This window comes from Lampris incognitus, chromosome 2 (assembly GCF_029633865.1).
Source record: "Lampris incognitus isolate fLamInc1 chromosome 2, fLamInc1.hap2, whole genome shotgun sequence".
Classification (NCBI taxonomy): domain Eukaryota; kingdom Metazoa; phylum Chordata; class Actinopteri; order Lampriformes; family Lampridae; genus Lampris; species Lampris incognitus.
The window spans coordinates 8173292-8188871 of record NC_079212.1 but is presented as its reverse complement, the minus strand read 5'-3'; the positions used below and the strand labels follow the sequence as shown (position 1 = coordinate 8188871).

Genomic DNA, 15580 nt, shown 5'->3' with positions numbered 1-15580 from the left:
AAAGTTTGGTGGAGGAGGGATAATGGTATGGGGTTGTTTTTCAGGGGTTGGGCTAGGCCCCTTAGTTCAAGGGAAGGGAAATCTTAATGCTTCAGCATACCAAGACATTTTGGACAATTCTATGCTTCCAACTTTGTGGGAACAGTTTGAGGAGGGCCCTTTTCTGTTCCAGCATGACTGTGCCCCAGTGCACAAATCAAGGTCCATTAAGACATGGTTGGGTGAGTTTGGTGTGGAAGAACTTGACTGGCCCGCTCAGAGCCCTGACCCCAACCCAATGGAATACCTTTGGGGTGAACTAGAATGAAGATTGCGAGCCAGGTCTTCTTGTCCAACATCAGTGCCTGACCTCACAAATGCTCTTCTGGATGAATGGGCAAAAATTCTCACAGACACACTCCAAAATCTTGTGGAAAGCCTTCCCAGAAGAGTGGAAGCTGTTATAGCTGCAAAGGGAGGACCAACTCCATATTAATGCCTATGGCTTTAGAATGGGATGTCATAAAAGCTCCTGTAGGTATAATGGCCAGGTGTCCCAATACTTTTGTATACACACACACACATTCATACTTATGTGTGTATATATGTATACACACACACATATAATATGTGATTTTAATATATAGAGAGAGACAGACAGAGGGCTGGGTTCAATTAATAATTTTATCAATTTATATCAATCTTCATCAAACCAATCTCATTATCGATTCATTTCGTCCCTGAATCGATCTTTTACTACCCCCCCCACCCCCATTGAGGTGTGAAGCGGAAATTAGAGACTGGAAACTGCTTTGGGGTCAATTCTTGCTGTTAACATTAATATTTTTAATAATGCACCAGGTTACAGGGTTCCTTGTACAATTAACAGCATTAGTTCTCTGAAAATCTCTTTCAAATCCGAGCAAAATTGGTGTTTTACCTGAAATATCCCCAACTGAATCTGAATCCATATTGAGTCTAATCGGAATAGAATCAATTCTGGAAATCACTGGCGATACCCAGCCCTATATATATATGGCGGCACGGTGGCGCAGTGGTTAGCGTGGTTGCCTCGCACCTCGGTGGGTCCTCCCGGGTCGTCCTCTGTGTGGAGTCTGCATGTTCTCCCCGTGTCTACGTGGGTTTCCTCCGGGGGCTCCGGTTTCCTCCCACAGTCCAAAGACATGTAAGCCAGGTGAATTGGCCGTACTAAATTGTCCATGGATATGAATGGGTGTGTGTGTGTGTGTGTATTAGCATATTTTTCCGAAACCGTCAATGGTGTTATAAGTGCTCAACTAATGAGGAGCGGAATATCAACACAGATACAGGGAAAAAAAATGCTATCCATTAAAACTTTTTTCCCCTGTCTGTGTTGATATATGTGTGTGTGTGTGTGTGTGTGTGTGTGTGTATATATATATGTATGTATGTATTATAAGGATAACACTCCATTTGCAGCCATACAACAGTCTTCTTTATGACTGAATTGCTGCTAAGATGCAGCAACAACAACTTAGTTTTGTATAGCACCTATGCAATCTGTGAATCGGCATGCTGTGTTATTCACTACAACAGTTGTGTGTAGTGTTGTTATTCCCATTTTCTTATACTATGAGGCCTATTTTGATATAGCCTGCTGAAGGCGGCGGCAAACAAGGAAGTAAGAGTTGTAGTTTTTCACTTCCTGGACCGTTCCCGGCAAATCCTTAACCCTACTTTTTTTCCGGCGGCGTTTCAGAGACACACAGAAGAGGTGAATATAAGATAATGAAGATGTTGAGATAATGTTGAAAATTGTCATCGTTTTAACAATGCTGATACAAATTTAACTGATGAGTGAAAGAGAGAAATTTATCCATCCAGCCATCCATTATCCAAACCGCTTATCCTGCTCTATGGGTCGCGGGGATGCTGGAGCCTATCCCAGCAGTCACTTTTAGAAAAGAAGCAGAGAAATAAATAAATAAATAATAATTTTGAAAAATTATATATATAAAAGAAGCAGAGAAATTTATAATCACCATTAATCATTGCATGCTAAATGTTCTTTTTATATTTCTATTTCTTTCTGTCTTTCCTTAGGTTCATTTAAGCAAGCGTTTAATGTATTTCATCATATACGAACTTGTGACTGTGCCCTTTAAATGTGTGTGTGTGTGTGTGTGTATGTGTGTGTGCACGTACTTGGAGAATAAGCACCTTTAACACAATATTGGACTGAGAGAGAGAGCGAGAGAGATAGACAGAGAAAGAGCAAGAGAGAGACAGAGAGAGAGAGAGAGGGGTCTGTTGAGGTGATAATCAGCTTTAATTAAGCCTGTGTCTGGGCTCCATGTCCCTCTCGGGGTTTGGAGGAGATAAAGACACAGCGGAGAGGCCAGGTGAAGAGGGGGAAAAGATGGATGGTTAGGGCGAGTAGTGAATAAATGGGTGCAGCTGCTGGAAAGAGACTGGCGCCAAAATCCCCCACCGGCTGAAGGTCACCATGCCTGTAACCTCTCCCAGCCCGGCCAGATTGAAAACCACAGGGCACCGTCTCATATCATTGGTGGAATCTTATTTTAAATTTCAATTTATATCAGTGCTGTAGACAAGATTTAACAACCCCTAAGAGTACTCATTTTAATTATAATAGTTTAATACTGGTTGTACAACATTTTAAGACCACTTGCATTTTGATGAAATTGACTCTCCATGACAAGCCAGATGAAAAGCTAGGATCCTTTTTTTGTTTCATCTTCACAATTCCCATAATCAAGGCAACGCTATAGACGTACAGGAGGAGACAAAGCTAAAGAAAAAAGTGATTTTCAAGACTTGGACTGTGCACTAGCGGTTGCAACATCAAAATTATAGTATATGTAGTAGCTTGCAGAACAACAAAGAATATGAAACCAATGAAGATTATGTTGAAGGCTTTAAAAATGTATTGTGGATATGCTGAAAGTGTGAAACAGCTTTTTCGTGATTTGCGCAAACTTGCTGTCAGTCCGGTAAATATAAATGCAATACCAAATAGCGCCACGGGGGGGCCTCCTTTTTGTTTTGTTGTGACGCACTGGAGTAGAGCCGTTCTCGGTGCTGCTTCGACTGACGTCCACAAGAAGCAACTCTCACCGTGACATCTTGGTGCAGGTTATAATTTTTGTGTTACTGTTTTGTGTATGTACTGCGGAATAAAGCGGCAGTGTGAGAATCCCAATCTCGTTGCCTGTTGACTCTGAGCTAATCAGCTATTCCAGGGCTCTTGCTAACTGGCCACATGCTGCTAGCCCTCTCCACCTACACCAGCCCCATGTTACAAATGCGAGTCTACTTCACTACTGGAAACGAACTCAACATGTCCATTCAAATTAATTGAGTTCAGTGTGAGATATCGCGGTCACAAATGCTGGCATGAGCGGGGCCATTTAAACTAGAACGACCAAGACGGTCGCTATGACCGTTTTTGGGGTTTTCAAGGTTTAACGATGCAGCGAATTCGGGGGGGCAGCGCGGCCGGACCGTCACAGCCGGGACGCGAACCCGTGGCTCCCGCACTACGGGCGACAACGTTAACCAGTCGACTAAAGGGTCCGCCCCGTTAGCCAAGGGCTACCGAGCCTATTCATCCGTGATTGTTACAATAACTGTGTGTGTGTTTGTTTTGAGGGGGAGGGGGGTACACTCCCTGAATTTCCCTAAAATTGCATATATTTGCATTAAAACAAGTTTTACATCAATCGCACAAACAAAAAAAGTTAGGATGAGATCTACCTAAAACGACCATGGACGGTCAACATGACCGTCTCGTAATTTGCGCGTGACCGTGCGCGTCATGTCACTGTTTATGGCGTGTTTTGGTTGCATCATTTCCTTCGCGAAGTTCATTGCTTTGCCCTGGGGGGGGGGGCACTGGGGAGAGGGGAATACTAGCGTTCTCCAGTGCAGAGTAATAGTCTAAATTTGATTTTTGATTATTTCCAACATGTCTGGGTACAGACGCCGTTACAGACGCACCATGACTACCACCGAGGCATTGCAGTATTTACAGGCGTTGGACAGCGGCCATTTTAAATTGTTTGAAAAATAGTATTAAAAGTTGTTAAAATGTTAATTTGGTGTCAGTTAGTTTCATAACAGACATACTAACACATATAACGCATTAATATCTCAAGTGGGTATTTATCTTGACAGAATATAGGGTATCACTTTAGTATGGGGAACGTAGTCACCATTAATTAGGTGCTTATTAGCATGCAAATTAGCAACATATTGGCTCTTAATTGGTCATTATTACGTACTCATTAATGCCTTATTCTGCATGGACTTATTATACAACCAGTAAGCCATTAACTATGAGTTTTCCCTCTATAACCTCAGAATTATTGCTTATTAGTAGTACCATCTCAATATGCTTTGCTTAGTATGGCCTTTATAAGGTGGTAGTACCACAAGAAGAGTTATTCTCCCTTACTAACACTTAATGAATATGCTCTGTTCTTACATAACAACACACACAACTACAAGTGTTCATAGTGTTACATTACTGTACATTAAGTTTTTGTTAGTTAGAATATGTTCCCCATACTAAAGTGACATCTTGATCATTACTAATTCACTAGTAATTAAGTTTTTTATGTTCCCCATACTAAAGTGTTACCGAATATAGAGTTTAAAAACCGCGACGGTCAAAATGACCGCTCACGGTCGTTCTAGTAGTTCCGGTCGTTTGGGACCGTTTTAATATATATTTTAGTTCTTTTTTTCTTTTTTTTACATTTCACGTTTTATACGCCATTTTACGTTTGTTAGATTAGCAATATGTTTTCCGTTTTGTTTTTCAGGTAGTATTTTCACTTTTTCAATTTTGCTATTCAAGTTCGACCATGTTTCTGAAGTTTAAATTGTTTAAAAATAGTATTATATTTGTTAAAATGTTAATTTTAGTGTCAGTTTCATAACAGACATACTAACATATGCAATGCATTAATATCTCAGTTGGGTATTGAGCTTGACAGAATATAAAGTTTAAAAACCGGTGGTCATTTTGACCACCCATGGTCGTTTTGGGTAGGAGTGAAATCCTGGTCTGACTCGTGCAATATGAAGGCTAGCCAATATGGTGTGACCGCCTGTTCAGTCTTTGTGTTGTTTGGGGGCCTCTGGCACCTGTAGCCCCTTTCCACCAACACAGTGCTGCTCGTCCTAACCAAGCAGCTCATTTGTAAGATGTATGTCAACATCTTCTTTTTTTTTTTACCTTTATTTACCCAGGGTAGTGCACTGAGCATGTGTGCTCTATTTCAGTAATGCCCTGCTGCACATTCATATTGGACCACACTCCCAATTGGGAGCTGCCCAGCACAAACACAGTCTTCCCTGGTGGTAACTAAGCAGCTCCGCTGGAACAGTTGGTTGGGGGGCTTAAGAGCCTTGCTCAAGGGCACATCTGCCATGGGTATTGAGGGAGGAGAGAGTGCCATTCATTCACTCCTCCCACCCACATTTTCCTACCCGTCCATGGATCGAACCGGTGACCACTCCGCTTCTCTAACCTTTAGGCCACAGCTTCACAATGACCTTCATGCAAACTGTGTAGTAGCAGTTTGAAAGCTTTCGTTTAAAGATGAGGTGGGAGTGAAAGATGAGAAGGGAGGAGGGAGCAGACCCTCCTCTATTTAAAAAAAAAGGAAAAAAAGACTTGTTTTGGGCAGGGAGGGAAGATAGCTCTAAAGATGAAATGCAGCGCTCCTTCACCTTGAAATGGCAGCCTACCCTTGATAAAGGCTAATAAGCCCTAATCAGGTCTGATTAATTACGCAGATAGGAGCTGTGTTCACCAGCCTAATTGATGGCTTTATCTGTGTTTTGCACCGGGCTGAGGAGATGATGGTGCCGCTCAAGGGATCTGGAGGGATTCAGGCCGCATGAAGGTTACTGTTGGTTGTAGGTGGGAGGTGGGGTGGGTGCGGTGAGTCAGGTGAGTGAGTGTACTTGTACTGTGGTATACTTACCAGAGCTTATGGTTTGTATCACAGTGGGTGAGAAGGCAGCGTTTTTGTCATTTCTGAGATTTGGCCGTTTTGGTCCAAGAGTTTCGAATAAGTATTTTTTGACCTGGGCTCTCCTTGGAGTTTCACACTGACTAAAGGTCCAAACAATCAAAAGTCTAGACGGTGTCCGTGCTACCATGAATGATAGCACAGATATTGAGACTGCATATTGTACTCTCAGAGGAGCTGCAATTTGTTCCCTGCAGAGGGTCTCTTCAAACCCTATCCGCTCGGTCATCACAGCAGAAATCAATGTGGTCTTGGGATTGAACGGCAGTGATTACAGTGTGTGGCTTATGTGAAATTGGGACTCTGCCATGGCTATTACATTCTTACAGATCAAAGTAAAACCAACAAATTTGACAAAAGTACAAAATAAATGATTGAAAGTTGTCCTCTCTCCTCCATATATTTGTTATTAGAGGCTGGACCCTGTTGTATCTTTTAGGATTATTATTATTATTATTATTATTCTGCCCCAACAGTATCTGGGTCTCAGAAACATTAACAGCTACAGCTCCAGAACCTGGCAGATAGGTTGGAAATCTTACCCACTACTCAAGACAAAAAAAAAAATGTATACAATTGGCCAAATGATGGCACTATAACAACAAACTTTATGTTTTGGCCTATAGGTTTTGACCCGAAAATCTCAGAAACATTCTTTTCCCCCTGGATTCTGTGGGTCCAGATGAATCTAACAATAGAAGCCACGACTATTTGAACATAGAAAGATTTCCTTGTATTATCAAAGTGAGAGCTGTGTCAACACGTTTTTGGTGGGTGTCGGACTCCGCCAAGGTTGTCCCTTGTCTCTGATTCTGTTTGTGATATTCATGGACAGGATCTCAAGGCGCAGCCAAGGTGAGGAGTGTGTCCGTTTTGGGAACTTCAGAATTGCATCTCTGCTCTTCGCAGATGATGTGGTTTTGTTGGCTTTATCAGAACGCGACCTCCAGCGTGCACTGGGGCAGTTTGCAGCTGAGTGTGAAATGGCCGGGGTGAGAGTCAGCACCTCCAAGTCTGAGGCCATGATTCTCTACTGGAAAATGGTGGATTGCTCCCTCCAGGTTGGGGATGAGTTGTTGCCTCAAATGAAGGCGTTAAAGTATCCCGGGGTCTTGTTTACGAGTGTGGGCAGGATGGAGCGGGAGATTGACAGGCAGATTGGTGCAGCATCAGAAGTAATGCGGATGGTGTACTGGACCGTTGTGGTGTAGAAGGAGCTGAGCCGGAAGGCAAAGCTCTCAATTTACCAGTCAATCTTCGTTTCAACCCTCACCTATGGTCATGAGCTTTGGGTAGTGACCGAAAGAGTGAGATGCGGATACAAGCGGCTGAAATTAGTTTCTTCTGTAGGGTGTCTGGGCTCAGCCTTAGAGGTCGGGTGAGGAGCTCGGACATCCGGAGGGAGCTCGGAGTAGAGCCACTGCTCCTTCGTGTCGAAAGGAGCCAGTTGAGGTGGTTTGGGCATCTGATTAGGATGTCTCCTGGGCGCCTTCCTTTGGAGGTTTACCAGGCACGGACAACTGTGAGGAGACCCTGGGGTAGACCCAGAACTCGCTGGAGGAACTGCATGTCCAATCTGGCCTGGGAATGCCTTGGAATCCCCCAGGAGGAGCTGAAGGGCATTGCTGGGGAGAGGGACGTCTGGAGTGCCCTACTTACCTTGCTGCTACCGCGACCCGACCCCAGAGAAGCAGCTGATGATGAATGAATCAGTTTTGTCCAAATCGTTTTTTTCGCTACTCCCCCTACAAATTTTAGCAATAGTCACCAAACTTGGTGCAGACCACCTCTGGACCAAGCTGGAAAAAGTTAATATTTCAGATTTTTGATATGCCATAAGTTTCATTATATAAGTCAATCATATTTTATCAAAATAGCTAACTTGTAATAATTCATGAATGCGTTGAGATATCATCCTGAAAAGTGAGACACATGTTCGGGGGTTTTCACTAAGCTAACGTATTAAAGCGCACTGTGCTAAGTGCTTGGACCCTGCCCATTGCCACTTGCAGCTATATTTTATTTTGTTTTTGTGCAAAAATGCTTTTATTAAGTCATATTAAAGATCGAAAGATTGAAATAAAATTTCTGTTTCCAATAGGAGTACTGTTGAATCACTGAAGTCTTGGACAACTCTTGGATATCATCTGTTGGTCTTTATGAAAAAGCACGGCCGGGGAGTGTCACACAACATTCATTGTGTAAAAGTCTCTCCAAGGAGGAAATGAACATACAGTGATATTTATTTAGCTGTGCATGTCTGTTAGTATATCTTCCCTTATAGGACCGATTTGAACCAGTTTCTGAACGGGAAAGGGCACAGTGGAACTATACTGGGTGTAATATATAGAAATGTGCTCTTGAAACAGAAGATGGACAGCTGTCATACAATAGAAGAAGCTGAATAGCAGTTATACAATACAAATTCTTCCACATATATAAATTGAGGCATGCTTCAGATGATAAATGTGAGCCAGGGAGTATTGAATTAAAAGAAATGAATCTAATTCAAAGCTACTGGTGTGGTGTTGTCGGGATTCACTGCCAAAAAATACAAGCTTATCAAAGTGTTTTATCTAGTTTTAAGTCTTATAATACTCGTTTCAGAATATTGCCAATGAAATATTCTAGTCCCACTGCCATATAATATTGCTTGTTTCAAGAAAGTGAATGTTGATTTGAGATAATCGTTCTTTTGTTGAGTGAATGTTTTGAAGTTCTTTTATCATGAAACAGTATGTAATATCTGTTAGTGGGCTGAGGAAATTTGCCCAGCATCATCGTGAAGTAAGCATTATAAGACTTAAAACATTACCTTGAAAACTGATGCTTTGAAAAGCATGGCTTTTCTGCCGGGGTTGGCGCTACCTTCTGGTGACTGGTTAGCCTTTAGACTGCATTTGGTAGCCAGTGCCAGGGGACTTCCAGACGCAAACAATTTCAAGGCCATGAATAAATAGTCATAGATAGAACTGTGTCTCTGCTTTTACAGCACCCCACTTTCCTTTGAACTTGACTGTTTTAGAAAGTGAATAACTAAAGACAAACATACCTACATGCACCCCGAAGCTACCGCCTCAAACCTCAGCCATATGACCTTCACCCAATACATTGGCAGAGTCCAAGCCCACTGCTTGTTGTGTAAAGTGTGCTTTTGTGTTCGTATTTTGGCTCCCCAGTTTGAAAATGGCAAGCGCTTCAGTCCCTCTATCTGTTGTGTGCTTTCCTCTCCTCCGCTGGTGTCATTGTGGGGCTGTGCCGTCGCCGTCGCGTGGCATCTGACTTCAGTGCCATTCAGATGAGGGGAGCCATGTGTGCTATATTTATCTAGCTCTATGATTTATTAATATCCCCCCATTGCTCCCTCCCCCCTGGCCCCACCAGCACCACCACCACTACTGTATGTGCAAGCACTAAAAATACAGCGGAGGCCATGCACATGCAGGCCTGGCGGCAGATGAGGCTGGGGAGAAGATGTGTTCAGTCAGCAGCTTTTACCCGCAGCATCGCTCGGGGATGATGCGAGGATTCAGGTTTCCCCAGCAGAACCACGACCCCACTGACTCAGCAGTTTTGGTGATCCAGACATCAGATTACTTTGTGAACATGATTCAGTGACTTCTGAGATGTTTGGAATCTGCTGATTCCTGATCAGACCACTCAAGTGAACTCCAGGATCAAAATAAATAAGTGTATACCCTCCTTTTCCCTCCTGTCTCTCTTCCCTCAGTATGAATACTTCAATGCGGTGTTGATCAATGAGGTGGATGAGGAGGGTAACAGTGTCGAGCTCGGTGGAGAATTCATCCTGCAGCCCAATGACCACTTCAATAATCTCTCCGTTAATCTCAGCCTCAGTGTGGTCCAGGTGCCCACCAACATGTACAACAAAGGTATGTTCCAACTCCAGCTCATATACCGATGTGCTTAAAGGTATATTCACCAAAAGCACACAAAAAGCTGTGCTTTTGGTGAATATAAAATTGGTGAATTTTGATTTAATGCATTGAATGACATTGAAATGCTCTCTTATAGTGCCTTCCCTAGCACAAGCCTGTTTAACAAAAGTATTTTGGGCTTAATACTGCTGCCATGTATGCATGAGCCCAAACAAAATCACTCAAATCTGAACCAATCGGAAATAAGGTTCAGATTACAGCTGAGCGACACTGAAAAAAGCCCAACATTGGGATATTTTTGGGGTTTTTTTTTCTAGTATGTATTGCAATATTAAAGAATAAAAAGGAGTTAAACGATTTCACCAGATAAATGCAGATTTTTACTTTCAAAGCTCCATTTACAAAGAATTGATCGCTTTAGCAATTGATAGGATGATTTTAAATTATATTTCTCATACACTATTTGGCCCTGTGATGGTCCGACGGCCTGTCCAGGGTGTCTCCCCGTCTACCATCCAATGACTGCTGGGATAGGCTCCAGCATCCCATGACCCTGAGTAAGGATAAGCGGTTTGGATAATGAACTATATTTGTCAGATGTACTAGAATACTTTTCTTAAATAGCAGTCATAATAAAGTGGACCTTGCTAGATTTGGTTTTCTGTGAAGCTGGAGTTTTGTCTTAACATGGACTGATGGGTCCTATTTGCGTCACATTGCATCCTTTGCAATGTGACTATTGCATGTGTATATTGTAATGTCGATTCAGAAACGCTATCGTGTCCAGTCCCAGTGGAGATGGGGGAATTACACCGATTATTGAAATACTAGTTTAAAGCATAACAACAATTATTCTTTGTGAGTATGTGCAGGCCTTTGTCAGGAGGATTTGGGTTCATTGACTTCAACTCATTTGATTAAAGATCATCCTGACCACACGCGGACTTAATTTAGGTAGTTTAATAATCCCAGATACTGCCAATTTACAATCCGCTGAAGTCTGCCCAGTGAAGTCGTATCGTAGCGGACGGAGTGAATGTCATGTCGGCTTAAGCCTGCAAGCAGAGGACGGGAGTGGGGTGGTGGTGGAAGCGGGGGTTGGGGGTGATAAAGTAGGTTAAGTCGAACCGATGGATGGTTTGAGCAAAAGATTAATTACATCCAGGTTAAGGGGGGGGGTTGATAAAATTAAAAAAAAATGAACAAACTATCAAGAAAGTGAAGCAGGCACAGTACCACAGGCGAAGAATAATAATTTTGATTTAATTTACTTTAAAAAACATCTCTCACACTGTCACACTGACACATGAGAGAGAAAGAGAGTCAGAGAGAGAGAGAGAGAGAGATTTTTATTTTCAAAAGCACATTTATTCAGTTTAAATTTCAGTCCAACAGCTGATAGTCAAATATATTCATCTTTTTGTAATCCAGCTCATAAAATGAAAAACAGCTTCAGAAAAAAGTCCCATTGAGTAGTTTAAACGACGTATTTATAACAACAAACAGCATTTCAAACTCAAGTTAACTCTACTTGCATAGCCCAACATCACAAACACAAATTTGCCTCGGGGGGGCTTTACAGCAACGCAACATCCTGTCCTTAGACCCTCGCATTGGATGAGGAGCAACTCCCTTAAAAAAAAAAATTCTTTAACAGGGATAAAAAAGAGGAAGAAACCTCAGGGAGAGCAACAAAGGAGGGATTTCTCTCCCAAGACAAACAACGTGCAATGGATGTTGTATTTACACAAGTTACATAATAAATAAATAAAACATAAGCCAGCAATACAGCCAGGACTTTCCCTCGTTGCACAAATTAGAAAAAAGAAAGCCAGATCTTCATCATCTCCCACTGATCACAACACTCCCCCAAGTTCTGGAAAAAAAAAAGGTCATTTCTGTCTGGATGCTCTGCTCCCATGTCATACTCCCTAAGCATCTTCAGCTCCTCATCAGACGGTTTTTAATCCATAGATTTAAAATGTCTCTTGTGTAGCATAAAAGGCCTCATCTTGAGCAGCTGAGCTACTGCCTCGGTGTTGTCAAGTCCTGATCCTGCTGCAGCCACTATGCGCTGTAGGGTGATGTTCCTGGTGGAAACCAGTTTCTGGGAAAGTCCTGGAGTGCAGCGATCTTGGACATCCAGTCTGGCTCCATGAATCGGGGTCCCCCAGCAGCCAGTGCAAGGAATCTGCAGGCTCCAACCTTTCGCACATACAGTATCTGGGCAGCAATTTCTGTGGAAACTCAGCCTCCTTATGCATGACAGTGTTGATGATGAACTCATCCTTTTTGGCCAGACAGAGAACTGACTTGCTTGCTCCCGGGTTGGAAAACTCGATTAGGGACTCATTACACAGTGAATACAGGTAGTCATCCGGTCTGATGCTGAACGGTTCTCTGAAAAAGTGGAAAGCCACAGAAACATAGGTTTTGAAGCGAAAGTGTGGGAAATAATGGGCTCAGGTCAAATTGCTGCCCTCTCTGGGGAAGAAGATACTCTCTACCACATAGAAGTCCTGCATCAACACAGGTCTGTCTCCGGCTTGGAGCTCAGGTTACCCACTGTGTAACCTGTGTCCAGCTGGATGGCACCTTTCAGGTCGGAGGATGTGGGCTTCTTGTAGGTGATCTCTCCCGGGGCATCCACACCTCTGTTGCCAATCATCTTCCCCTGACCGGGCTGGCCTGAGGAAGAAGGCATCTCTGTGATGAAGGCCGTCTTTGCAGCAGCATCGGTAGTACATGTTGACAGCCCCTTTTTCTTTTTTCTTTTTTTTTGGGGGGGGCGGGGATTTTCCCTTTTTCTTCTCAGTTGCACTTGGCCAATTACCCAACTCTTCCAACCCATCCTGGTTGCTGCTCCACCCCCTCTGCCAATCCAGGGAGGGCTGCAGACTACAACATGCCTCCTGCGATACATGTGGAGTAACCAGCCGCTTCTTTTCACATGACGGTGAGGAGTTTTGCCAGGGGGACGTAGCGCATGGGAGGATCACGCTAGTCCCCCCAGTATTTACCCCCCCCCCCCGAACAGGTACCCCGACTGACCAGAGGAGGCACTAGTGCAGCGACCAGGACACATACTACCCACATCCTGCTTCCCACCCACAGACATGGCCAGTTGTGTCTGTAGGGACGCCCGACCAAGCCGGAGGTAACGCGGGGATTCGAACTGGAGATCCGCGTGTTGGTAGGCAACGGAATAGACTGCTGTGTTACCCGGATGCCCTGACATCCCTTTTGCTGGAGTCTAAAGTTGGGGTTGAGTTGGCACATGATCAGGTCAGTTGTATTGGTTGCTGAGGGTTACAGGAGAGCTGCCTTGACATTAATTGGCACTGGCATAGCAGTTTGGGAGGAGGAGCCATCCTTCCCCTTGTGCATAAAAGACAGAGAAAGAGATGATATAAACAGGTAAAAGAAACAGTAAGAGGAAGATCACCCAGTGCAACACACTCAGCATAACCTTACTTCCTTGGTCTTTAACCTTTTAGAACCTTTTCCTTTATTGGCCTCAAACATCTTTTTGAGACCTGTTATGTGTTTTCTCTTCTTTTCTTTTTTTTAAAATAAATTTATTTCTGATTTTTCCCTTTTTTCTCCCAATTTAGTGGCCAATCGATCCCTATTTTAATTCGAACACCCACCCTCGTACTGCATGCGTTCGCCAACTGCGTCTCTCCGGCCGGCAGTCTCGAAGGAGACCGCCTCCCCACTTTCGTGACAAGGCGACTCCAGGCCGAACCACTGCTTTTTCCGACACACACAGAGACGCGTTCACGTGACGAACACAAGCCGACTCCGCCCCCCTCCCGAAGACAGCGTTGCCAATGATTGCTGCTTCATTGAGTCCGGCCGTAGTCGGATCTGACGAGACCGGGGCGTGAACCCCAGTCCCCAGTGGCCTTCCAGGACAGCTGAGCTGTCATTGATTACATTCTCACTGCCCGAATCCACTCACTGTTACCCTGCCTGATTATCTGCCTGCCCCTGTATTCCTCCCCTTTCTCAGGCTCAGTTGGCGCCCCCCCCCCCACGGAGCAGCGGCATCCATTGGCTTCTCAACCAGTGGAGCATCGGTGTTAGCACGCTCCTCGGCCGGCGCCGCCCCCGGCTCAGGGCGCCCCTTTGCCAGCCTATGAGGGCAAGCATTCCGCTTGTGTCCCACATCCCCACGCTCAAAACATTTAATGCTGCCTGTGCTGGCGTACACCATGTAATGTCCCTCCCCATGTTTTACTCTGAAGGAAACCTCCAGCGTCTGTGGCGGACAATTCAGATACATGAACACCTGTCTCCGCAGGGATTGGACATGTTTCACTTTATCGTTCGTACGGCCTAACCTCACAGTCCTAAAACTGCTCGCCAGCTTCTGGAAGCGTTGCAGGTCCTGCTCCAACGCCTCATTGGAAATGAATGGGGGAACACCGGAGACAGTGACCCTGGTGGAAGGTACGGCGAGTGGAGAAACCTGCAGATAGACGCCATTCAAAGAGACGCCGCTCGCTATTAGCTAAGCCACAAAACACTCCTCTTTCAGGAAAACAGCCACACCTTTGTTCATCCTCGAGGCATAGGACAGGTTGGCGTGTCCCACACGGTCTCCCACAGCCAGGGGAACCGCCTGTATCGGAACAGAAGGATCAGGCTGAACCTGCACTCCATGTTGGATAGAGAAAGTGTTTCCAAGGACGCCATCTCTCTCTCACTGAAAAAAAAAACTATGACAAGCAAACGCACAAACTACAGCAAATGTAGCTCACAACCAAAAAAACAAAAGCAAAAAAACTACTCAATCTGAAACCATTAGATTAGATTAGATTGTTTTATTAGCCACACTACCAAGGCCGGTGGAATTTGTTTTCGGTACACTTTAAACTCTGCAGCACAATACATACATGGACAACAACAGACACTCCACATAGTCTCATGAACAATACAGTTACAACAGTAACAGAAATAAACATATCACACATAACAATCAGGTGAATGGTGGTGTTTATGCCAGTGGTGTGTGAGGAGGGGACTATAGGGAGGAATTCAGAGTCCTGATGGCTAGGGGGGGAAAAACTGTTTGTGAAGCGTTTAGTCTTAGTGGACAGTGACCTGTGGTGCCTCCCTGAGAGAAGGAGCCGGAGGAGGGGATGAGCAGGATGTGAGGGGTCGGAGGTGATCTTCTTTGCTCGCTTTACAGTCCAGTGAGTATGTAGAGGTTCAACTGAGGGAGTGAGTTGCCTATGATTTTGGATGCCTTGTTGACAATCCGCTGCAGTGTTTTCTGTGTTTGACTGTCTGTGAGACCGTACCATACTGTAATAGAATATATTATGATGGACTCGATGATGGCTGAGTAAAACAGAACAAGCAGTTGATGTTTGATTTGGTATTTTTTAAGCTGCCTAAGAAACTAAAGTCATTGTTCAGCTTTTGCAATGACGTGTTCGGTGTTAATTTTCCACTTTTTCAGCCCTAAAGACAAAAATAACCTACTAGAAATTTGATTAATACATCGAATTTACTAAGAGCAGCTGGCTCTCACCAAACACACTCACTCACACACCGACTCCGAGCATGCACTGAGAGAAAGAGAGAGAGAGAGAGAGAGACACCAGTGGTAGTCAAAGTCTCTGTTGTGTTGCTGATTGGGTTGCA

The 15580-nt window shown here is 44.1% G+C and overlaps 1 protein-coding gene across 1 annotated transcript in view; it reads left to right on the top strand.

The window, feature by feature from the left end:
* Positions 1 to 15580, top strand: part of cacna2d3a (calcium channel, voltage-dependent, alpha 2/delta subunit 3a) — a gene marked incomplete at its 5' end in the record, with an annotated part of 292319 nt that overhangs the window by 101197 nt on the left and 175542 nt on the right. Inside the window, one exon of the mRNA XM_056272874.1 lies at positions 9757 to 9919. Within this exon, the coding sequence (XP_056128849.1) occupies positions 9757 to 9919 (163 nt within the window). The remainder of the gene's footprint in view (positions 1 to 9756; positions 9920 to 15580) is intronic.